Source organism: Astatotilapia calliptera, chromosome 11, assembly GCF_964374335.1.
Source record: "Astatotilapia calliptera chromosome 11, fAstCal68.1, whole genome shotgun sequence".
Taxonomy (NCBI): Eukaryota; Metazoa; Chordata; class Actinopteri; order Cichliformes; family Cichlidae; genus Astatotilapia; species Astatotilapia calliptera.
The window spans coordinates 303,914-328,290 of record NC_137432.1 but is presented as its reverse complement, the minus strand read 5'-3'; the positions used below and the strand labels follow the sequence as shown (position 1 = coordinate 328,290).

The 24,377-nt window shown below is 43.9% G+C and overlaps 1 protein-coding gene across 5 annotated transcripts; it reads right to left on the bottom strand.

Moving 5' to 3' along the window:
• Positions 1–82: 82 nt before the first annotated feature.
• On the bottom strand, positions 83–24,020 carry LOC113032019 (protein NLRC3-like). Of its 5 annotated transcripts, none has more exons than XM_080308646.1 (9): positions 23,928–24,020; positions 22,588–22,719; positions 22,402–22,503; positions 17,581–17,782; positions 15,632–17,420; positions 6,874–7,047; positions 5,557–6,260; positions 4,002–4,048; positions 83–3,853 (listed from the first exon to the last, which is right to left on the bottom strand). In XM_080308646.1, the coding sequence occupies exons 4-7, from the start codon at positions 17,615–17,617 to the stop codon at positions 6,077–6,079; spliced, it is 2,184 nt and encodes a 727-aa protein (XP_080164772.1). In that variant the 5' UTR covers positions 17,618–17,782; positions 22,402–22,503; positions 22,588–22,719; positions 23,928–24,020; the 3' UTR covers positions 83–3,853; positions 4,002–4,048; positions 5,557–6,076. The 5 variants fall into 5 exon arrangements, with proteins under 5 accessions (XP_080164772.1, XP_080164773.1, XP_080164770.1 ...); XM_080308644.1 differs by lacking the exons at positions 83–3,853; positions 4,002–4,048; positions 5,557–6,260 and adding exons at positions 10,893–11,059; positions 11,549–11,722; positions 11,950–12,123 and having other exon boundaries at positions 6,909–7,047; positions 22,376–22,503; XM_080308643.1 differs by lacking the exons at positions 83–3,853; positions 4,002–4,048; positions 5,557–6,260 and adding exons at positions 10,893–11,059; positions 11,549–11,722; positions 11,950–12,123 and having other exon boundaries at positions 6,909–7,047.
• Between the last annotated feature and the right edge of the window lie 357 nt (positions 24,021–24,377).

Genomic DNA, 24,377 nt, shown 5'->3' with positions numbered 1-24,377 from the left:
AGTTTGATAACCAAGCTGTTATCAACATCCTGAACCATGTTCTTGTTGTTCAACATGGGAAAAAAACAAGACTAGTTTCAAATGAGGATTGAAGCCTTTGCTGTTTATTAGATTAGCCCAAGGGCGTAGATTTGGCATGGACGGAAGGGACATGTCCCCACCAATATCCAGCGATTATTGAATTGTCCCCACCAATAATTTGATCTCTTCGAGTAAAGAAAAACAAAACCGATAGAAAGAAAAAAAAAAAGATCTGTCTACGTCTCATTCACCCAGCGGTGCAGAAAGAGTTAAATTACGTTCTCTGCTGGAGTCCTCATGTGACAAATATGACCAATGTGATTAGCTGTGCCTTTCAGGGAGCTCTGTTTAATTTTAGCAGCGCAGCGGCAGTGAGGGCTCACTTGACCGCGGTCGCTGCGATGACCTGCAGGGAGGAGAGGAGGATGGTAGCAAAAAAGGAAGAACCTGGATAAAAAAAATATTTTTCAAAGAAACCTGTAAGTCACATCAATCTAAAATTGTATGTAACTATGAATAACGTGTTGCCATGTCCATCAGGAGAGACTGGACAGTATAGATGTAAAACGAATGTCAGCAGTTTATCTCAGTTAATGAGAGGAGCAGGCATGTGTTTGGCTCCTTCACATAGTGGGCATTGGTTGTAGTGTGGGGCACCAGTAGTCCATGTCTGTTGCTGTAACAGTAGTTCATGTTTAGAATAAGAAATCCCAGCTCACTGAGTTGACAGGGACAATAATGTGCCTAAAATGTTGCATAATTTTGCTGAGAGATCTTTTACTTTGTGGTAATCTTAGATGAGTAGTTTATGGACAAAACCCACCAGGTCATTTAGTGTTCCCTTAGTGCTAATGTGTAAGCTATATTGGTGTAGTAAACTGAAGTAATGTTGTTAAGTCCTTAAAGTCATATTCTTTTATTGTAATGACCTATTTGAATCTATTTTTATTTTTACATGATACCTAATATATATGGAATATGGCTGAAGTAAACTAAAGTCTAAAATACTTAGTCATTTGTTTAATAGTAATATAACATTATATAATTCACATATAAAACTATGAATTGTAATTTTAAATGGTTTAAAAGCAGGTAGAATGGCATATGTAAGCAAGTATGTTTCTCCTTTTTCTTTTTATATCAAGAAGCAAAAAGAAAAAAAAAGAAACAGGGCAGGGTTTGGTGGCTGAATCATTTGTTCCCACCAATGCCAAAATCAAATCTACGCCCTTGGATTAGCCACATGCATTATGATCCCTCAATACAATCAGATTCTGCTTAGAACTGCATTCAAAACTATTGAGCCAACATTTTCAGCTTCTATGGCTGAAACTTTTTCAAATGATGAGCTTCCAACATTGAGTGAAACAGTAAGAGCATGTGGAGAGTTTGGAAACATCCCATTAAGAAAGAGAAATCAAACATTTGGATTCATTTTAATGAGCTCAGACTTGTTGAAAATGCAGAGGAGCTGGTTGTGAACTGAGCTTCAGAGAAACACAGCATACTGATATTCAATGTGAAGCTTTGAGTGGAAAAAGACAGAAAAACAACATGTAGATCCTGGAATAATGAAAGCTCCTGGATTTTAAATGAACCTTAGAACACACATGCATCAACACTACATATGAGCGGGTGGAGGGAGGTTTTGGAGTCTTCTCACACCCCCGTTCTCTGCGACCTGCTGGAGCGGGGGGCCAGGAGGAGGAGTCCGACTGGGGTCTGGAATGTGGGGCCTCCCTGCTGCTGCGGAGTCGGGGTGGTCTGCTTCTCCCCACCGCAGGGAAAAGGGTAACACCACCTGGGTCTGGGTGCAGTTCCCCCCTCCAGGGGCAAAGGTACCTAGACCCGGTTCTTAGAGTACGCTTGGGGAGTGTGATTGTGTGTACAGTGTCTCTCTATGTCTGTCTCCAAGTTGGTTGAGTGCTGAGTAATTGCATATGAGAGCATGAGGGTGGGAATGGATGTTTGTATCTGTGTGTGCCTGTATGTCTGTCTATATGTCAGGTTGGGTATCAGACGCCACTTCTCTTGGGGACATCTCAGGCCCTCTAAGGTATGGAGGCCTATCTCCCCCCACCACTTCCCCTGCCAGTGGCAGACGCCCTCAGACATCGGTCCGTTGGTGGTTCTTTGTGTCTGGGGATGAGCGCCCAGGTACACACCAGCTCACTCCTTGGTGGCTGCTTATCGGGGCCTGGAGCCTGGGGCTCGCTCGGGCCACTTCGGGGGTGGGGTGCCCTTGGCTTCTCGGCCTGGGGCTCGGTCACTCTGGCGCAGCTGGCTGCCGGCGGAGCTCACGGGCACGTCACTGCAACCCCCCCTGGCTTCTGCTCCGCGGCTGCTGAGTGACTCTCCTCAGCTCTTTCTGGGATAGTGGCGCGGCTGCCACTCTGTTGGTCTTCCTTGGTCTCTTGTGTTCTGGGGGCCTCTGGATGTCTGGAGTTTTGATCTCCTCCATACCTGCTTCATGCCCTGGAGGACGGGGCTGTGGCCCCCCCACACCCTCTAGCAGATCATTACATGAAGGAACCTTTTAAAAACAAACATGTCCATGCTCACAGGTGTACACACGGGTGCTCACACACACAAACTGCACCCTTTTTGGCTCCTACCTCAAAGCACACTGTGCGCTGTCGATATTACGTGCTGCACAATAATGTTTAATATTTAGTATTTACTGTTATATTCCCATATATCATCGTGATGTTGTTTATTGTATTGCTCTCGTTTTCTTCTGCTTGTTTTCTTTTTTCTTTCTCCACAGATGATCCAGGTGATTGATATATGTATTTTTTTTGTCTGCTTATTTAGTTGGTTTTTGTTTTTTTGCCTTTTATGCCGTCCCTCTTCCCTGCTGTTTTTCCCCCTCTTCCTTTCTCCCTTTTCTTTTCCTCATTCTAGTCTGTCCTGTATCTAGCAAGTGAAAATAAAAAAATAAATAAAATAAACAATAAAAGGTGAATCAAATAGACCATTACGACAAGGCTGGGATGGTCAATTTCGTAAAGTAAATCCGTTGGGCATCTTTCCTCGCCTTTAGACAATAATTCTGAGGGCAAAAGAACCAAACGGGACAGGCAAAAAAAAAAAAGAAAAAAGGAATAATTAGACCTTCATCTTCAAAGGACTGAAGAGGAAGAAGTTTACAAGGAATCACTTAGAACAGTTTCAAACATCAACTGATTGAATCCATGAATCTGAAAACGTGTTTGTGAGTGAAAGAGACAGACATGACATGTACAGACTGAACTATCTGTTCAACAGTCAGAGTGTTTCTCTAACAGGAGGACACTCTTTACACTCCACTCAGCATAGGGACACGGAGGAACCAGGAGACCTAAACCTAAATCCAGGATAAAGAGGTTCAGTGAATGTGGTGTTGAAGGTGTGGAGGTGGATCAGAGTGTCAGAGGAGACTCTGTAGAAGGACAGAGTGCCAGCAGGACAGTCCACATACACTGCTACTCTGTTAGAAAGAGAGGAGAAGGGGGAGAGCGGTGTTTCTCTCTTATTGTGCCAGACAGATTGAGGACCATCATTAGAGAAACTCAGAGTCCAGGACTGATCATTCCATCCAAACACAGTCATCACTGCCTCCTTTCCTTCTGATTCTTCTGTAACTCATTGATATACAAACAATTCCTCCATATTCGACCTCCCAGTAACAGCGACCAGTCAGACCATTTCTACACAGTAACTGAGGACGAACATCAAATCTGTCTGGATGATCAGGATATGACTGAACCTCCTCCACACGTGTCACCTTCCTGTTGTTGTCAGATAAGTCTTCTATATACTGTGTTTGTGTCGATTGTGAGTTGACAGGAATCTGATGGAGAGAACAAACACAATCCAGCTGCAGTTATTGATCCATCATCTGTTCATTGATTGACACTTTGATGATGACTCCTGACATGATGAAGATGGTTGAATGTGTGCTGCTTTGTTTTCAGGAATCCCATTAAAAACACACTTACACTTCCTCAGACCTGGTCTCAACCATCGGACTCCAGCAGGCTCCACCCTGAAAGGAGGAGGGGGGTCAGAGCAGCACAGTCTCTTTCAGTATCCACACATGGACATTACATGGCTCTCATACATATACTGTTAGACACTGATAAAGAAACAGTCCAACATTTTCACAAATACACTTCAATCCATATGTGGATCAAACTGCTGATGATTTGGACTGATCCTGGATCTGCCAGTATACCACTGTATTGAATGAAATATGACTGATTCAAGTTGTCACCTTCATTGGGTGAATGCCACAGGCCATGGACCTATTGAGTTTGTGTTTCTATTTACTGGGTGAATGTCGAAGCTATATTTTTTGGTATTTATTTCTTTTATACTAGTTTTAATATTAAGCCTTTTCATGATTTTTTTCCCATTCAAATGAATGGAAAACTTCCAAAATTCTGGACCCTAAAAACAGCTTTTTTATATGATTTACTAATTTCATTTAATCCTTGTTTAAATTTTCAGTCGCATCATTATAATTTTTCAGAAGATGCATGCATTGTTATGGTCGCTGCATAGCATACTCACTGGACCTTTCTGAATCTTTTCTTCATGTCTGAACAATTTCTTCCTACTTGGTGAATTCTCACTCTATCAATACAAATTATACATCAAAACGTAGGTATTTGTGCTGGCTTTCAAAAAATTATCACTGTCATTATTTTGGGAGTTACAGATTTCTGGAAAATTGCCTCAGAGCAACACAAAATCTGAAAACTCTCCATAGAAAGAGAAATGGAATTTTCTACAGGGATGCATTTTCCAATTGTTCCTAAAGACACAAACCTTTTACCAATATATTGTCAGACACTCCTGATGCTCATGATTCAAGAATTTTTTTCATAACTTTTACTGTTGTCCCATGAATTACGTTTGAGGAGAGGAAATACAGAGAATTTGATGAATTTATGGATAATTAAAGTCAGTCATATATCCACAAACACGACAAGCTGAAAGTCAGTGAATGCTGTTCGGTTTCCAGTCCTGAATATCACGGCACAAGCAGGATTTACTTCACTGTTAATGTTAGCTATGTTATATTGCTGTCTGTGTTCGGTGGTGTCGAGCCAAATGGACATATTAAAACCATTGTGACTTTATTTGTTGTGGATACAAGTAATTAATTATATCATCAATCAATCAATCAATTAATAAAGGTATATAATTATGCCATAGTAATAAGGGAACATTGAAAGTGTACAACTCGTTGAGGGGACGGATGACCTAATGGGTTGGGCAATTGAAAGGTTACATTTTTGATATGATTTCTTTTGTTATATTTTAGCTATTATTCTCAAATGAAAGTAAACGTAATGGGATAAATAAGGAATTATGTTGTGTTTCTTGGAAAACTCGAACAGGGGAAAACTGTTGGGATTTAAATATATATTTTTAATGCTATTTGCTGATTACATTGTTTTATGAGAGGCCCAGCCTTGACTAGGTCACAGGCTGATAGGAAACTGCTTGTTTTTGCAGAATATGAGGTGCAGACAGAGTGAAACTAACTGGCAGACCGGGGTGGTGGCTTTCACTTAGGTGGCCTCAGAATCTCATCTCTGCTTTTCGCGGATGATGTGGTTGGCTTCATCGGGTGATGGCTTCCAGCTCGCTCTGGAATGGGTTGCATCCGTGTGAAGCAGCGGGAATGAGGATCAGCATCTCCAAATCTGAGGCCATGGTTCTCAGCCTGAAAAGGGTGCAGTGCCCACTCTGGGTCGGGGACAAGTTCTTGCCCCAAGTGGAGCAGTTTAAGTATCTCGGGATCTTGTTCGCAAGTGATGGGAGAAGGGAGCCAGAGATCAACAGACGAATTGGTGCTGCGGTGCTGGAGTGATGCGGACGCTATGCCGGTCCATCATGGTGAAGAGAGAGCTTAGCGTAAAGGTGAAGCTCTCAATTTAATGGTCGATCTACATCCCTACCCTCACCTATGGTCATGAACTTCATGCGAAGGGTGGCTGGTCTCTCCCTTAGAGATAGGGTGAGAGGTGCAGCCATCCGGGAGGGGCTCAGAGCCGGTTCTCCTCTACATCGAAAGGAGCCAGTTGAGGTGGCATGTCCAACTGGGAGGAGGCCCTGGGGCAGACCCAGGACACGCTGGAGAGATGATCTTTCTCGGCTGGCCTGGGAACACCTTGGTGTTCCCTCGGACAAGCTGGAAGAGGTGGCTGGGGAGAGGGAGGTCTGGGCTTCTCTGCTTAGGCTGCTGCCTGCACGATCAAGCCCCAGATAAGCGGGAGAAGATGGATGGATATAAGCATTGGGCCAAATTTAGTAATGAATGGACATAAAAATAAATGCAACTTAAAATCTTTACTGAAGCTCAGTATTTGACACAGAGTTCCAGTTCACTCCTGTAAATAACAATGATAAATATAAAAACTTTAATATTGGTCATATTATATTTACATTACCATAGTGAGATGACTTTAGTTTCATGAAAAACATTTGCTAACTATTAATTACTAGCTAATTTTAAAATTAGTTGGTTACAAAGATGAAGCCCAACAATCATGCTTTTACAGTCTCATTGTCTCAGCCTCAGATACTTCTTTTAAATCAAGAAAAGCTCACAAACAAACAAATGAACAAAAGGATTTTCTTGTTTATTTTTGGTAAACAATGCTGTATAAAACGTTTTAGCAGTCAGTATCATGGTTTATAGGCAACCTGAGCAGCGCAACGGAGGCTAGACCGTCCTATTTCACAAGCCTCGACCTTCCGTCCTACTCTGTCTTCGAGGAAGCCGTCCATGTAGACCACGAAGGCCGTGTCCTTCAAGGCTGCAGACCCTGAATTGGGACACAGCAATTCTCTCCATACCTGAGAGTGTCCAGTCTCCAGCGTGGGTCCTTCAGTCCAGCCGACAGCAGCTTCTTTCCTGAGTCACCTGGGTGATTGTAGCTCAGGTCAAGCTCTCTCAGATGGGAGGGGCTGGAGCTCAGAACTGAGGCCGGAGAAGTACAGCCTTCCTCTGTGATCAGACAGCCTGACAGACTGCAGACACACAAAACAACAATCCATCTGTCAACGATGATTTTCTGTTTGTCAGATTCAATAACATCTATCCATTTACATCAATTCAATTTAATTTCACTTCATTTCTAAGTGACAATTTCAAAAACTCATCTCAAGCATTTTATCAGTGTAATGAAACATGATATAGTATGATAGAGAGAAAGCCCCAACCATCAGACAGTCAGTCCACTGTGAGCTGCAATTGGTGATGATGGGATGGAAGAACTCCCTTTTACAAAAAGATACTACCAGGCTGAAAATCTACCAAGGCTTGTGAGGGGAAAGAGAATCATGAGCACAAAGAGATAAGAATTAAACAAACTAAGGAGAAAGAAATCAAAAGTTAAAAACATGCAGTAGTGATATATAAAAACATCAGGAGTGAAAAGAGGGAAAGAGACCAGAGAGATATAATCTCTCGGGATTTTGACACGGTATGTCAAAATGTAAAAATGCTAACATGTGAGGTTATGCTGAACCCCCCACCCCCAACGGAAAACAAGGCAAGGTAAACTGTTTTTAAAGGTGAAATATAGAGGTATATTCAAAAGTAGTCAAAAACGACGAATTATATTGTGGACCCCAGAGGGTTAAATTTTATCTTTGAGTGAGGCAAATATGTCATGACTCTTAATATGTGCAAATGTAATTTTCCACAACAGAAATTTGATCTTGATCTTTCAATCACATTCTGATACATGAAAAAACATGTCTGTTAAAAACTTCAGATTACAGGGATAAAACTGGAAGGCTTGGTGGATGAAAGTGGTGCTGATATACCTCAGAGGATCAGTTGTGATAGTTCATTGCAAATGAAAAAAAGTGAACAAATATCATGAACAATCCCATCCATCCATCCATCCATCTTCATCTGCTTTATCTGAGGCCGGGTCGCGGGGGCAGCAGCCTAAGCAGAGAAGCCCAGACCTCTCTCTCCCCAGCCACCTCCTCCAGCTTATCTGAGGGAACACCAAGGTGTTCCCAGGCCAGCCGGGAGATATAATCTCTCCAGCGTGTCCTGGGTCCGCCCCTGGGCCTCCTCCCGGTGGGACATGCCTGGAACACCTCACCCAGGAGGCGCCCAGGAGGCATCCTTGTCAGATGCCCGAACCACCTCAGCTGGCTCCTTTCGATGTGGAGGAGCAGCGGCTCTACTCTGAGCCCCTCCCGGATGGCCAAACTTCTCACCCTATCTTTAAGGGAGAGGCCAGCCACCCTTCGGAGGAAGCTCATTTCTGCCACTTGCATCCGCGATCTCGTTCTTTCGGTCACTACCCACAGCTCGTGGCCATAGGTGAGGGTAGGGACGTAGATCGACCGGTAAATTAAGAGCTTCGCTTTTACACTCAGCTCCCTCTTCACCACGACGGACCGGTGCAGCGTCCGCATCACTGCAGCCGCAGCCCAAATCCATCTGTCCATCTCCGGCTCCCTTCTCCCATCACTCGCAAACAAGACCCCGAGATACTTGAACTCCTCCACTTGGGGCAGGAACTCATCCCCGACCCGGAGAGAGCACTCCACCCTTTTCCCGCTGAGAACCATGGCCTCAGATTTGGAGGTGCTGATCCTCAATCCCGCTGCTTCACACTCGGCTGCAAACCGTTCCAGTGCGAGCTGGAGGCCTTCACCCGATGAAGCCAACAGAACTACATCATCTGCAAAAAGCAGAGATGAGTTTCTGAGGCCACCGAAGGGAAAGCCCTCCGCCACTTGGCTGCGCCTAGAAATCCTGTCCATAAAAATTATGAACAGAACCGGTGACAAAGGGCAGCCCTGGCGGAGCCCATCACCCACCGGGAACGAGTCCGACTTATTGCTGGCAATGCGAACCAAGCTCTTGCAACGGTTGTATAGGGATCGAATGTCGCGTAGCAATGGGCCAGACACCCCATACTCCCGCAACACCTCCCACAGGACACCCCGAGAGACACGGTCAAATGCCTTCTCCAAGTCCACAAAACACATGTAGACTGGTTGGGCAAACTCCCATGCACCCTCAAGTATCCTCGAGAGGATAAAGAGCTGGTCCAGTGTTCCGCGACCAGGAAGAAAACCACATTGTTCCTCCTGTATCCAAGGTTTGACTAGTGGACGAACTCTCCTTTCCAGCACCCTGGCATAGACTTTCCCAGGGAGGCTGAGGAGTGTAATCCCCCTGTAGTTGGAACACACCCTCCGGTCTCCCTTCTTAAAAATGGGGACCACCACCCCAGTCTGCCAGTCCAGGGGTACTGCCCCTGATCTCCACGCAACATTGTAGAGGCGTGTCAACCAGGACAGCCCTACAACGTCCAGAGCCTTCAGGAACTCGGGGCGGACCTCATCAACACCAGGGGCTCTGCCAACAAGGAGTTGTTTAACTGCCTCAGTGACCTCGCCCCCAGAAATTGGCGGGTTATTCCCCTCATCCCCAGACTCTGCTTCCTCCTCGGAAGACGTGTCAGTGGGATTAAGGAGGTCCTTGAAGTATTCCTTCCACCGCCCGACAATTTTCTCAGTCGATGTCAACAGCACTTCGCCAGCACTATACACAGTGCAGGTAGAGCACCGCTTTCTCCTCCTGAGATGCCTGACTGTTTGCCAGAATCTCTTCGAGGCAGTCTGAAAGTCTTTTTCCATGGCCTCTCCTCCCACACCCGAGTTTTTGCTTCAGCCACTGCCCGAGCCGCATTCCGCTTGGCCTGTCGATACCTGTCGGCTGCCTCTAGAGTCCCACAGGCTAACCAAGCCCGATAGGACTCCTTCTTCAGCCTGGTGGCTCCCTTCACCTCTGGTGTCCACCATTTGGTTTGGGGATTACCACCACGGCAGGCACCAACCACCTTGCGGCCACAGCTCAATGCAGCAGCTTCGGCAATGGAGACGCTGAACATGGTCCATTCGGACTCAATGTCCACAGTCTCCCTCGGAATGCTGTTTAAGATCTCGCGGACTGGGGCCTCTGCTAGACGTTCCCAGCACACCCTCACTACGTGGTGCACCGGGTCTGTCCAGCATCCTCCGCCGCCACCTGATCCAACTCACCACCAGGTGGTCAGTTGACAGCTCAGCCCCTCTCTTTACCCGAGGGTCCAGAACACATGGTCGCAGGTCTGGTGATACGATTACAAAATCGATCATCGACCTGCGGCCTAGAGCGTCCTGGTGCCACATGCACTTATGGACACTCTTATGTTCCAACAAGGTGTTTGTTATGGCCAAACTGTGATTTGCACGGAAGTCCAATAACAAAACACCGCTCGGGTTCCGATCAGGTAGGCCCAATCACGGTCCCTATTTCTGGTTTGGCAGCTGGGGATCAGTCCACCAGGGCCTCCGCTTCTGGCCGCCGCCCGGCACACAATGCACCCGACCCCTATGGCGCCTCCTGTGGGTAGTGGGCCTGCGGGAGGATGGGCTCATGTCTCCTCGTCGGGCTGTGCCCGGCCGGGCCCCATGGACTAAGGCCCGGCCACCAGACGCTCGCCCTGGGGCACCCTCCCCGGGCCTGGCTCCAGGACTGGGCCCCGGTAACCCTATTCCGGGCAGGGTAAACTGTTCCCTTGATGTTCTCTTGATAAGGGTCTTCTTAATCACTCTTTGTCTGGTACCTCACCCAGGACCAATTTGCCATGAGAGACCCTACCAGGGGGCAAAAGCCCCCCGACAACATAGCCCCTGGGATCCCTGGGACACACAAACCCCTCCACCATGATAAGGTAGCGATTCACAGAGAGGGAAACTGATAATTTAAATGAAGAATTCCCTATCAAGATACTGTTTATGCAATAATATAAAACATGTTTGAAATGATCATCAGTAGAAAAAATTTCAATTCTGACCTGAGAGTTTCCATATTACAATGTTGACTCTTCAAACCAACAGACAAGAGCTTCACGCCTGAATCCTGCAGGTCAGAGTTACTCAGGTCCAGCTCTCTCAGAGTAGAGGGCTGTGAACTGAGAACAGATCTTCACAGCCTCTCTCTGAGAACTGACAATGACTTAGTCTGAAAAATGAAATATAAACATTAAACGAACACTGTTGAAGTGGAATGAGAGTGCACGGAAGAGTTAAGGTTTAGCAATATGTAACCCTGTTTTTTTTCTTTTTTTTTTCAGGAATCCTTCATGCCTTACTAACATACAATAGATGGATGACACTGACATTTATTGGCTATATTACACTAGTCAAAAGAAGAAAAAAAACACAGCAAAAACAAAACACCAAGATGATACTTAGGACAACGGTGAATCAATTCTGGTTTTCTAAGGCAAATGCCAATTGGGCTCCATGTGCCGGGCAGTGAGGGCAGTGCATTAACACCGAAGTAGCTGACATTGATCAATACTTAAATGATCATAAAACTATTGCAGAAGTTTAACTGATGTTATATTTTAATTAAAAGGTGTTCCTTTATTTTTATTCTTTTTTAATAGTGTATTCATATTGCTTAATTCTGCCAATTGATGAAAAGCACAGTATCACTTGATTTCACCTCAGCATATTCAGTTTACAGTGTGGACTCCTCAGTCCTGCTGAAAGAAGCTTCACTGCTGAATCCCGCAGAGTGTTGTTACTCAGGTCCAGCTCTCTCAGACTAGAGGACTGGCAGTTCAGAACTGAAGACAGGGCTTCATAGCTCGTCTCTGACAAGTTACAGAGACTCAGTCTGGGGGAAAAGAACATTTTTAAAAATCTGTTGTCTTCTCATGTTAAAAGGTTAGAAATATAGAAGATTACCATAACTTCAAAAAAAAAAAATCTTTCTCTCCCTCTCTCAAATGTATTTCATAAAACACAACAATAAAAGTTGACCTTGATTTGCTTAGTACTTTAACTGATTTCTTATGTCAATTCATAAAGAATGAAAGAATGCAGAATATTAGATGAGCTGACCTGAGTGTTTTCAATGCACACTCTGGACTCTTCACTGAAGCAGACAGAAGATTCAGTGCTGAATCATGCAGAGTGTTGATACTCAGGTTCAGCTCTCTCAGACTAGAGGACCGGGAGCTGAGAACTGAGGACAGAGCTTCATAGCCTCTCTCTGAGAGTTTAGGGACACTCAGACTAAAAAGAACAAAAACAATTATCATTTAATCACAAACGGTTTGCGATTCATTCAAATCACTTCATATCTTGAACCTTTACAAGAAAGACAAATGTCAGTGTGCATTACTATTTATGGTTGACTTAATAACGTTAGATTTACACAGGGACAAAATATCAAAGACCTGGAACTTGCTCATTAAATCCAATGATCCTGGTGAGTGAGGGCTAATTAGACTCTAAGACTGCAAAAGTCCTTTGATCTCACTTAGGTTAACAAATGATTTAGAGATTCTGAGAGACTGAAACAGTAAAGTTTTTATAGAAATAATTTCTGCAAAAGCAGATACAGTAGTTAGAAAACACATCAGAGTTCTCCACAAAGCAGTGTGTAACAAGCAACCGAACATGCACGGGATTTCAGTGTCACTTGATCTGTTTATTTGGCTTTGTTGACTAAATTCTTCACTGTAAGCTACAGGTGTCTCCAGGAGCAGCTCCATTCTGTGCTACTCCACTAACATTACAAACTCCTCTCTCGCATGTCCCCACAGTCTCTACATATTTAGAGAAGAGAGAGCCATTAGTTCCCGCACACACCAGTTTCTCCCATCACTGTGATGCTGCCCTTAGAACTCACTATACTGGCCCTCCACAGGCAGACCAGTTATCACAACACCACCACATACTCCCACCGCCCGACTGAGGCCTGGGCCACATCCGACCGAGCCTACTCCATCTGAGGACACACCTGCCTGCCCTTCCCCCAAGTGGTACCCTAAATATTGTACCTTCATCCAACTGCACACACTTCTTCAGGTTTGCTGTGAGCCTCAAAGACTCCAGGACGCGACCACTTGCTGCACATGGTCCACCCAGGTATCACTGTGGATGATAACATCATCCAAGTAGGCAGCAGCATACACAGCATGCAGCTGCAGTATCCGGTCCATGAGGCACTGGAAGTTGGCAGGGGCTCCAAACAACCCGAACAGAAGTGTGACAGATTGGTACAAACCGTACAGATTGGAGAAAGCTATTTTTTCCCTGGAATCTGCAGATAAGGGAATCTGCCAGTAGCCCATGGTAAAATCCAATGTAGTGAAAAGGCGGGCAGTGCCCAAGGGGTCGTCAACCCGGGGCATGGGGTAGGCTTCAAGCTGTGACACTTCGTTCACCTTGCGATAGTCAACACAGAACCGTATAGACCCATCCTTCCTCACCACAGGAACTATGGGGCTACACCACACACTGTGAAACACTTCTATTACTCCCAACTTTAACATCTTAGCCAATTCCCTCTGAACAATTTGCCTTTTATGTTCAGGCAGAATGGTGCTCAATGAGTGAAGTATGACCAGGAACGGGGGAAAACACATCTGCTTGGATGTCTGGCCAATAAAATCGGGATGTTATTCTCTCCAGAGTTTTGTTTCATCCCACATGCCCTGCCATGGGGATATAATGAGCTGCCGGGAAATTATATTCCAGGCGGCATCGCAGCACCAACAGCTAGGTGTGTGTTTCTTCGGTGTGAGTGCCGTGACTCACTCAATACAGCCTGTCATTCCGCAACAGGAAATGCAGGTAAATCTGCACAGCAAACAATATGTGATATCATGCGAGCCTTCTTCTGATAGCCCAGGTCAAAGCCAACCATTCCATTCTGCAGTTTCTGGCCCAGGCAAACAGCCGCTCTCCTCCAGTCATCCGGCTGGCTGGATGGTCCTCCAGGGAGAGGCCCAGATGATCCACAACTGCAGCACACATCGAGTTAGGGCTGGGCGATATGTCGAGTTTTGTTTCTTTTTTTTTTTTAAATATCGATATATTTTTATACGAGATATAAGATCCTAAAATCCTTTCATTTTCTCAAAAGTTGACAGTGCACCTTATGTATGAATTCTGGTTGTGCTTGATGACCGCGAACCGATTTTATGTGGGACACGGCGCTCAGCAATCTGTCAAAAAATGTTTTAGTACGACTTTGGTAAACTACGGGGCTGCACCACTTGATGGATTGTCTGAGCATTGCTGCTACCATAGTCTGGAGCCTTAGGGAGTGATATCTACTGTGCTTCAACGTAATATTACCATACTGTGTGCGTATAAGGACCATAAATTGCACCTGTTCAGCGATGTGGTTAAAAAGAGCATTTCAAACTCCAGGCCGTTGTCATGAAATCAATATCCTTAGTATCCTTATTTTCCTATTATATTGTTTTATGTACTTTAATAATGAAGGCTTGTAGAGCAAGGCCACACAACTAAGTGCTCAGCCAGACTGAAAAACAGGAAGTTTTAGTGCACAGGCATATTAATAGATAAGATACAGAAAAGAGGAACTTTCCATATAAGCAATGTTTGAAACTGTGTGTGACGTGTGTGACGTCTGAAGTACAGAAATAACACCATATAAGACACATGTTGAGCTAAAAATGTTAGAACTCTTGCAGCTGGCGTTTTAGCTGTGCAGGGTCTCTCTCTCTTCCGGAAGATGATTGAATAAAAAGACATATAAATTTTTTAACACACTATGAGTCGGTTTTCTCTGTTCTATCATGGGGACAAAAGAATCGGGGTTAATACTGTCAGTCACGTAGTAGAACTTGGGAACAGAGCAGCTGTGAAATCTGTCTGTCTTTGTTATTACGCTCAGCGTCTGTTAGTTTACATGTTGACTGCACAATTGCGAACTTTTTGTTATGCACAAAAACAACATTGTTTTCTTTTATTTATAGAGCATTATTATTTATTAAATGCTAATTATTTATTTGAGTAATTTTTTCATGTACATCTACATTGTATGTTAATAAAAGTGCCTGTGTGACATCTGGGACACAGCTTTGACTAAGAACTCTCTTTTTGTTCTTACTTTATGGCTTTAAAAAAAATTGAGATATATATCGTATATCGCCATCCAGCTAAAAACTATCTAGATATGAATTTTGGGTCATATCGCCCAGTCCTAATTGCAGCCAGAGCCAGAGGCAGAGTTAGGGCCGCCATCTGGGCCTCCCCTGACAGTAGCAGCTGCAGCAGCAGTGCCCACTTCTCCTCTGGCCAACGACACACCAGTGCTTTGGCGCGGAAAGTCTCTGTAAAAATTTGCAAATCGTTGCCCTCCCCCATCCGATGCAATGCCACTGACAGCAAAAGGGAGGGGGCCGGCGCCAAAGCAGCCTCCACCTGTTTCCCCCGTCACTGCCCTGAGAGCTCACTGTACCTCCCCTCCACTGCAGCAGGCCAGAGACCAAACCCACGCCCCACAGTGACATAAAGTCTCATGCCTCCTTATCCACAGTGTAGATGTCAGTGTCCTCTGGGTCCTTACTGATCATTGCATTTCTGTCACAATTTGTCAAGGTTTACAGACTGTGTGCAGTCAAAGTGAAAGTGACTTTGATAAAAGCTGACACCCAGAAATGTTTAAGAAACTGACATTTCCTGCTGCTATGATTTTTTAAGGGTTCATCACACATTACACGGTTTGTGTTATAAATATAAGACTAATCACAGAGTTACTTACAGAGCTTTGTTGGAGGCGTTGACCACTGGCAGCAGCCCTAGAAGACCTTCCTCTGAAGCAGAGTATTTCTTCAGGTCAAACACATCCAGATCTTTTTCTGATGACAGTAAGATGAAGACTAGAGCTGACCACTGAGCAGGAGAAATTGTATCGTAGGACAGACGTCCTGATCTCATGGACTGTTGGATCTCCTCCACTAGAGAACGATCATTCAGTTCATTCAGACAGTGGAACAGATTGATGCTTTTTTCTGCAGACAGATTCTCATCGAGCTTCTCCTTGATGTACCGGACTGTTTCCTGATTGGTCTGTGAACTAATTCCTGTCTGTGTCAGCAGACCGCGTAGGAGATTATGATTGGTCTGCAGTGAAAGACCCAGGAGGAAGCGGAGGAACAAGTCCAGGTGTCCATTTGGACTCTGTAAGGCCTTGTACATAGCACTCTGGTGGAAGTGTTTCTCTGCAGATTTTCCTGTTTCAGACTTCCTGGAGGATGTTTGTTGTTCTTCCAGCAGATTGAGTCCACAGTTGATGAAGGTCAGATGGACATGAAGAGCAGCCAGAAACTCCTGAACACTCAGATGGATGAAGCAGAACACCATGTCCTGGTACAGTCCTCTCTCCTCTTTAAAGATCTGTGTGAACACTCCTGAGTACACTGAGGCTGCTCTGCTATCGATGCCACACTCTGTCAGGTCTGATTCATAGAAGATCAGGTTTCCTTTCTGCAGCTGATCAAAAGCCAGTTTTCCCAGAGACTCCATCATCTTCCTGCTCTCTGGACTCCAGTGTGGATCTGTCTCAGCTCCTCCATCATACTTGACCTTCTTCACTTTGGCCTGAACCACCAGGAAGTGGATGTACATCTCAGTCAGGGTCTTGGGCAGCTGTCCTCCCTCTCTGGTTTCCAGCACATCCTCCAGAACTGTAGCAGTGATCCAGCAGAAGACTGGAATGTGACACATGATGTGGAGGCTTCGTGAGGTCTTGATGTGGGAGATGATCCTGCTGGTCTGCTTCTTATTTCTGAATCTCTTCCTGAAGTACTCCTCCTTCTGTGGGTCAGTGAACCCTCTGACCTCTGTCACCATGGCAACACAGTCAGGAGGGATCTGATTGGCTGCTGCAGGTCGTGTGGTTATCCAGAAGTGAGCAGAGGGAAGCAGTTTCCCCCTGATGAGGTTTATCAGCAGCACATCCACTGAGGTGGACTTTCTAGGGTCAGTTATGATTGTAGTTTTGTGGAAGTCCAGAGGAAGTCGACACTCATCCAGACCATCAAAGATGAACACAACCTGGAAGTCTTCAAAGCTGCAGATTCCTGCTTCTTTGGTTTCAGTAAAGAAGTGATGAACAAGTCCCACCAAGCTGAACTTTTCCTCTTTCAGCACATTCAGCTCTCTGAAAGTGAATGGAAATATCAACTGGATGTCCTGGTTGGCTTTGTATTCAGCCCAGTCCAGGGTGTATTTCTGTGTTAAGACTGTTTTCCCAATGCCAGCCACTCCCTTTGTCAGCACTGTTCTGATTGGTTCATCTCTTCCAGGTGAGGCTTTAAAGAGGTCTTCTTGTCTGATTGTTGTTTCTGGTCTGGCTGGTTTCCTGGATGCTGTTTCAATCTGTCTGACCTCATGTTCCTCATTGACCTCTGCAGTCCCTCCCTCTGTGATGTAGAGCTCTGTGTAGATCTGATTCAGAAGGGTTGGGTTTCCTGCTTTAGCGATCCCCTCAAACACACACTGGAACTTCTTCTTCAGGGTGGATTTAAGGTTACGATGACAGACTGCAGCTAAAAGTTGTATTGTTATTATTACTATTCACAACTTCAACAATCATATTTTACAAAACGCTGATGATAATTTCTGACTAAATGAGAAATGACTGAACACACTGGTGTCATAAGTCCCTCATTTATCCAGCAGCTTAAGTCTTTATAGAAATCCTCTTACTGTTCTGCAGACGGTCAGCCAGTTCCTCCTGATTCATTCTCCTCAGGAAATCCACTGTGATCTTAACAAATGCCTCTCTGTTTCTCCTCTGTTCATCATCCTCCCTCTGAAACTCCAATGACTGGGGCTTATTTGGACTCAGAACCTTCTGGATCTTTTTCAGCTCGTTCTTCACAAAGGTTATGATGTTGTCCTCCAGCAGCTGGAACAGAATACTTTATGAATGACCCACCACTCTGAACTTCAGTCTACACAACATTCACTTCTTCAGTTCAGTTCATTTCAGTTCATTTTTATTTCAAACATATACAGTCACCAACATTTTATAATATCATTCCATGCAGTTGTTTGAAAAGGAGTAGGCAGAAGTATATACTTATTTAGCCCTACCCACTTATGTTTACATCTTAATCATTTCCTCATCATCTAAATTTGAACAACAAAAACTTATACAATGGTTCCAACTTAGAACATAACGTCACAATTTTTTTTTAACGTTCAACTAAAAATATGTTTAGATTGAATGATTTGCAAAAGAAAATAAACATCACTTTGACTGCTGTCTTGGGTTAATTTTCTTCATTCTCATAATTATTTAAAATTTATTTTTTGAGTTTTATTTTAAACTGGTTTATATCCCTACTGACCTTTATTTCTTCTTTTGCTCATTCCAGAATTTATATAAATTATTATTATATAAAATTATATATAAATAGATATCCTTTTCAAAGTTGTTCTTACTTTTTGTATTTTTAAATTCCACATCCCTCTAAAATTATACCCCCCTTCTCTTTCTAACAACCATTTACTTGTTTTTAAACTTCACCAGATCCTGGAATTTTATAGCTTGCGTCTTAATAAAGAGTGCATTTGTGTGAGCCCTATACCCCTTCTGATTTATTAATCTAATACCCCTTTTCTGCATTATGGTTATAGTCTGAATATTACTTTTATATGTATTTCCCCAAACCTCTACAAAATAACTCATGTATGGTAATAGCAAAGCACAATATAACGTGTACAATGTTTTCCTGTCCAGAAATTGTTTTGCTTTCCCCAAGACAGCAATGCCTCGAGCTAACTTTCCCCTCACATCACTTATGTGAGGGGAAAGACCCTATGAAAGGCCCAGGCCCTACGATCAATGATCACACCAAGAAATTTTATGGTATTAACTAGAGATGGACCGATCCGATATTACGTATCGGTATCAGTCCGATACTGACGTGAATTACTGGATTGGATATCGGAGAGAAATAAAAAATGTAATCCGATCCATTAAATATCAAAAAAGCACCTCACAAAACTTGTGACATGGCGTAAATCGGCTCATAACCGTAGCACAGTAGCAGTGTGCATCACGTGATAGAGCGGTCGTGTGTATTTGTAGCCTCGCTACCAAACCGGCATTTCATCTCTGAGGAAGTGATCCCAGAGAGAAGTAAAGTAAGTGTGTAAGTTCATCTCTGAATGTCTGTAAAGCATTCCCACATTAAGCTTAACAACCGATATATAGAGCGACTGCCTCTTCTCTCTCCCTCCCTCTCCTGCTGCTACTTCAATCGTGAAACTGATTAATGATCAGCTGATCAGCTTTTCTGTCGCGAGTCCATCTCACTTCTTTGTTTTTGGCCCACTTTGAACCAGAAAGAGGAAACCAGCAGCTGAACAACAGCAGCACGTGATAAGCTGTTGTTAGAATTTATTTAATATTACTTTCTAGACCAGGATCCTTTTCTATGCCGCTGACGGCTGGTAACTGTGCAGGAGCGGCTCTAGCAAAGTTTAGCCAGGGGGGCCGATAGGGCATTAACAGGGAAAAGGGGGCACAAAGACATACTTTTCTTTCTTATTCACATTTAAAATGTCGAGCTTTTAATAAATAATTATCTGAATCTTACACCCAAAGTTTTAATCTGCTGTAAAATGTATAGAAGTCCATTACTGTATATAGTAACTGTTAAGTCTAATATACCCTAGGAAGCTATGCTACTTTTTCATTTGGGAAGATACCATCTGTGCAGTCTGCAATTGTTTTGAAGAAAGATGTTGAATCTATTTAATTAGTTTCTGTGCATTTTTCCCACACTGCATCGAATTAAAGTTGATTACGTCGATTAAGCATCTTGAGGTGGAGGGTGGGGGGTGGTTCCCGTTTTTTTTTTTTTGCTTGTCTTTAGACAAGTGTTTTTGCACACCCTGGATCAAGCAAAAAGAGAGAAATGGGCAAACGAGGAGTCAAAGCGAAAGCTAGCAGTGACATGGTAGCTAGCAATTGCCCCGAAAATGAGACCATGTGCGAGGCTGAGGATGCACTAAGTACACTGCAGGATGACGTGATTGTGGACAAGGTGACTTCTAACATATCAAAAGTATTGGATAGTAAGATATCCGAAGTCATAAAGCCAATAAACAAGCTCACTGAGAAATTCGATAATCTGATAGAAAAAATGGGAACAGTGGAGCAGCGGGTCTCGGACTTGGAAGATGTTACGGCTACAAGTGAGCCACGTATTGCCGCTCTCGAGACCCAGCTTAAGAAGGCCATGAAGCGTCTGGAAGGCTTTGAGAATTAGAGCCGGCTGCAGAACATGAGGATTGGGTGGCTGTAGCTCAGGTGGCAGAGCAGGTCAGCCACTAATCAGAAGGTCGGTGGTTCGATCCCAGGCTGCCTCCTGGCTGCGTGCCAAATATCCTTGGACAAGATACTAACCCCGTGTTTGCCTACTGGTGGTGGTCAGAGGTGGCGCCAGTGTCCGGCAGCCTCGCCTCTGTCAGTGCGCCCCAGGGCAGCTGTGGCTACAATGTAGCTTGCCATCGCCAGTGTGTGAATGGGTGAATGACTGAATGTAGTGTGAAGCGCTTTGGGGTCCTTAAGGGACTAGAAAAGCGCTATACAAATGCAGACTATTTACGATTGTCGGGCTAAAAGAAGGCGCGGAGGGTAGAGCACCAGTGGACTTTTTTAAAAAGCGGGTACCAGAAGTCCTGGGCCTTCAGCAGAGTGCCATTACAGTCGATAGAGCTCATCGCACTGGAACACCTATGAGGCTTACCAGCACGGAGGGACCGCATGCAGTACTGGTCCGGCTTCATTACTACTCCGATACACAGAAGATTCTCCAGGCTGCCAGGGCTAAAAGTACCACAAACACAGAGACAGGGAGTGTGTCCTTCTATCAGGATTTCTCCGCTAAGGTGGCACGAAAGAGAAAGGAGTCGGTGAATGCGCGTAAAGCTCTCCGAGAGGCGGGGATCAAATATTCCTTCCTTTATCCAGCCATCATTAAAATATTTAACCCCGATGGCACTAGCAGCTCCCTTGCAACCATCCAGGATGTCAATCAGAATCAGAATCAGAATCAGAATACTTTATTGATCCCTGGGGGAAATTATTTATATATATATATTTATATATATTTATATATATAGTCAAGGACTACAGTATGTGAGCAAATTGCCAAGACCTAAATAAACTGTTGGTGCACGACAGTGTTATTGTAACGTAAGTTACAAACTCGAGGCTTACAGCATTACAGTATTGTTAACGAGCTAAGGTATAAAGTATTTTTATTAACATAGAGTGCCACACCATCTCCTTTTTTATTAGTCCTATCTAAGTGGAGGAATTCATATACCTCTATCTCAAAATCTTCTTCTTTTCCAGTGTTTTTCCTAGACTTTGATATTGTTATCACATCAAATGGTTGATTAACCCTTTAAGACCTACCATAGAACCAAGTCTGCCAGAGCTTATATTATATTTTTACATGCTGTAGTGACATTTTTGGGAGCTTTTCAAGTTGCTATACATCAATACAACCATTATAGCCTAACTTTTAATAATATGTATGCATTAAGTGCATAGTAATTACATAAATTGCAAAAAAGTGCAATGAACTACAAATAAATTGAAAATCGTTTGTTTTTTTTAACATCTATTTCTAGTTAGAGAAATTTAAGAGGCTTATCCCTCAAAACTGTAAATACAAAATACATTAGGAGCGTTCATGTGTTTGCAGTTAGACGAGGAGATGTTACCATCATGGACATGTTAACAAATCCTGCAGCATCACGTGGAACAAACACTTTGCGTTCCTGTCATCTGCAAGCAACAGGAAGTTCATTAATAAAGGCGGATAGAGACGTGACTGTGATCGTTCTCCTTCATCCAGCTGTTATACACATCTGGGCTCACACGATGAGCCTTTGTCTAAAAAAGCAGTTTGGATTATTGTAATGGTCTTTTTACTTGTCTCAACAAATCAGCTCTGGATCATCTTCACACTGTACAGAATCCAGCGGCAAGACTTTTAGCTGGCACAAAGAAGAGGTCACACATTACTCCAGTTTTAGCTTCTCTTCATTGGTTGCCACTAAATTTGAGCGTTCATTTTAAAATTTTAGTTGTAACTTTTAGAGCTCTGCACGGTGAAGCTCCTAAGTATATCTCTGACCTGTTGAAACCTCATGCTTCATCCCGTCACTTGGGTCATCAGGTCAGAGGTTACTGGTGGTCCCAATTACTAGGTTTAAAACACGTGGGGATTGGACTTTTCAGGCACTGGCACCAAGTGCTGTGGAACTCCCTGCTGTTGTCTTTTTTACGCTGTCTAGACTCCATTGAATCCTTTAAAAAGCAGCTGAAGACATTTTTATACAAACAAGCTTTTAATTAATTTTTTCACTGTTTTATATTATTTTATTTGTATTTTTGATTTTATTGTAAATGACTTTATGACTTTTATCTGTGAAATGTGCTATATAAATAAATTTTACTTACTTACTTACTTACATCAGTTTATCTTAATAACAGCTCACCTCTCTGCAGCAGACAGAGGCTGGACTTTAAAATAAATGGGTTTATCTTTAGACCGGTCACTCTGTAGGGAAACAGAGCTGGGTGGAGGTCCAGGTTGGTTCCTGTGAATAATGATGGGGCAGTGATGTGAGTGCTGAGCTGTGACATGGAGAAGAGTCATGGACAGTTAGAGATGGTCATCTCACCTCTGAGCTTTGGTCTGGCTCTCATGTTCCCCACACAGAGTGCTTTTAGAGGGAGGGACTCCCTCCTCTCTGTCCTCACACTGATCCATGCTGCTCAATTCACATCAGCTCACACACACTTTCTACCTTCACCTGCAGAGGAAACACAAATCATTCATGTGCACATCAGCTGAAATCCTCCTTTCCATCATGTGTGCTGTCCAGATATCAGCTGCTTCTTTCCTGCTTCATCTCAGTGTCAGCTGAGAGAATGACAAACCCACTATGTGTCAACATTTGATGGATGATGATACAGAAATGTGAAATGATATTGACCTAAATCTGTCCTGATGATAATGAGAAGCTTTGATGAGTTGTGACTCTCTGAGGTGTTACTAGGATGTAGAAACACTGGAGCTCAGCCCTGAAATCTTTGCTATTTTCACTTGATAACAGCAGCTGTTTAAAGTTCCCGAGTGTGTTTGATAGTAAATGAATGTAAATGTGAGACACTGTGTGCTCACAGCTAAAGGCTGCAGTCAGCTGTGTTAGAGCGTCTCTCACACAATGATCCTTTAATAAACACTCAGAGCTCCATGTTGTGTGCTGACATGTTGACAGTTTGACTTCAGCTTTTACTGAAGAAAATCCACAGAAGGCTGAAAGGGAAGCATCACTTCCTGTTTGAGGAGAGCCAACAGTCTGTTTACATGTCATGTCTAAGTTACAGCTGGAATAATAATTTGCAAAGTCTGCTGCTCTTTCTGTAACCATCTGACCATCAACTAACTCTGTGCTGTTGTTGCTGCTCTCATTCACAAAGTGCTCAATTACATTTTTAACTTGTATCTTTAAGAGCTCTTAGCGTTAGCTTAGCGTTAGCATGCTGTCTGGCTAGCTTAGCGTCAGAGCTCTGCAGGTGTCATATGTAAATATTAATCACAGTGACAGTAAAGGTGGAAAAAGTGAGAAAAACACTGCAGCTGAGTTGTGACGTCATCACGTACGCTGTGTTCTCTGTGCTCTGAGTGAACTCACAAAGTACAAACTATAAGTACACTAACACAAACGTAGCTCAGAGTGGAGAACACACTCGGCCTTGTTGGTCCAGCTGTGAGTCCGTTACCGTGAACTCTGGAGCGGCAGATTTGTGCTGGAACTAAGCTGCACACAGCTGATGTTAGCCAGGAAAAAATATGTTTTCCTAACCCTAACCCTGGCTAACCCTATTACACACTGACTTTAATGGAGAAACCGGAAATACAAACACACACAGTTGTGTGAAGAACTCAAACATGGGCTGAACAAACAGTAAAGTTCCTAAAGACAAACTGTTAAAGGAGGAAACAAAGAAAACTTACAGTTTCTTCACACACCAACAACAAGCTCCACTGCACGAAGTTCAGGAAAGCGAAAGTAAACTGAGCAGGTAGAAAACACCCAGAGAGGCGTTTGAGGACACTCGGGAGCAGTGGCGTGTCCAGCGGGGTGGCCTGGGGGGCACAGGCAACCCCCCCACCAGACTAGCCACCCCAGGTGCCACCCCGAAGCTAAAACAATAAAATTCTATCAAATATCAAATGTGCGATTATGTTTTCACAGTGAAGCTCAGATATCCGAGTGTAAGAGAATGCAGCATTGGCTTCTGCACTATGAAGTGTACTTCAAATGCATACTCCAAATGCGCCATCGATTTCCCCAAATATCAAGCGTGGTCCGGTGCACGCTTCGTGGTCCCATATATCCCACAATTGATAGCGCGGCGGTGGGTGTGGATGATTTTGCCGCAAAATACCAAGAGCACCTGGCTG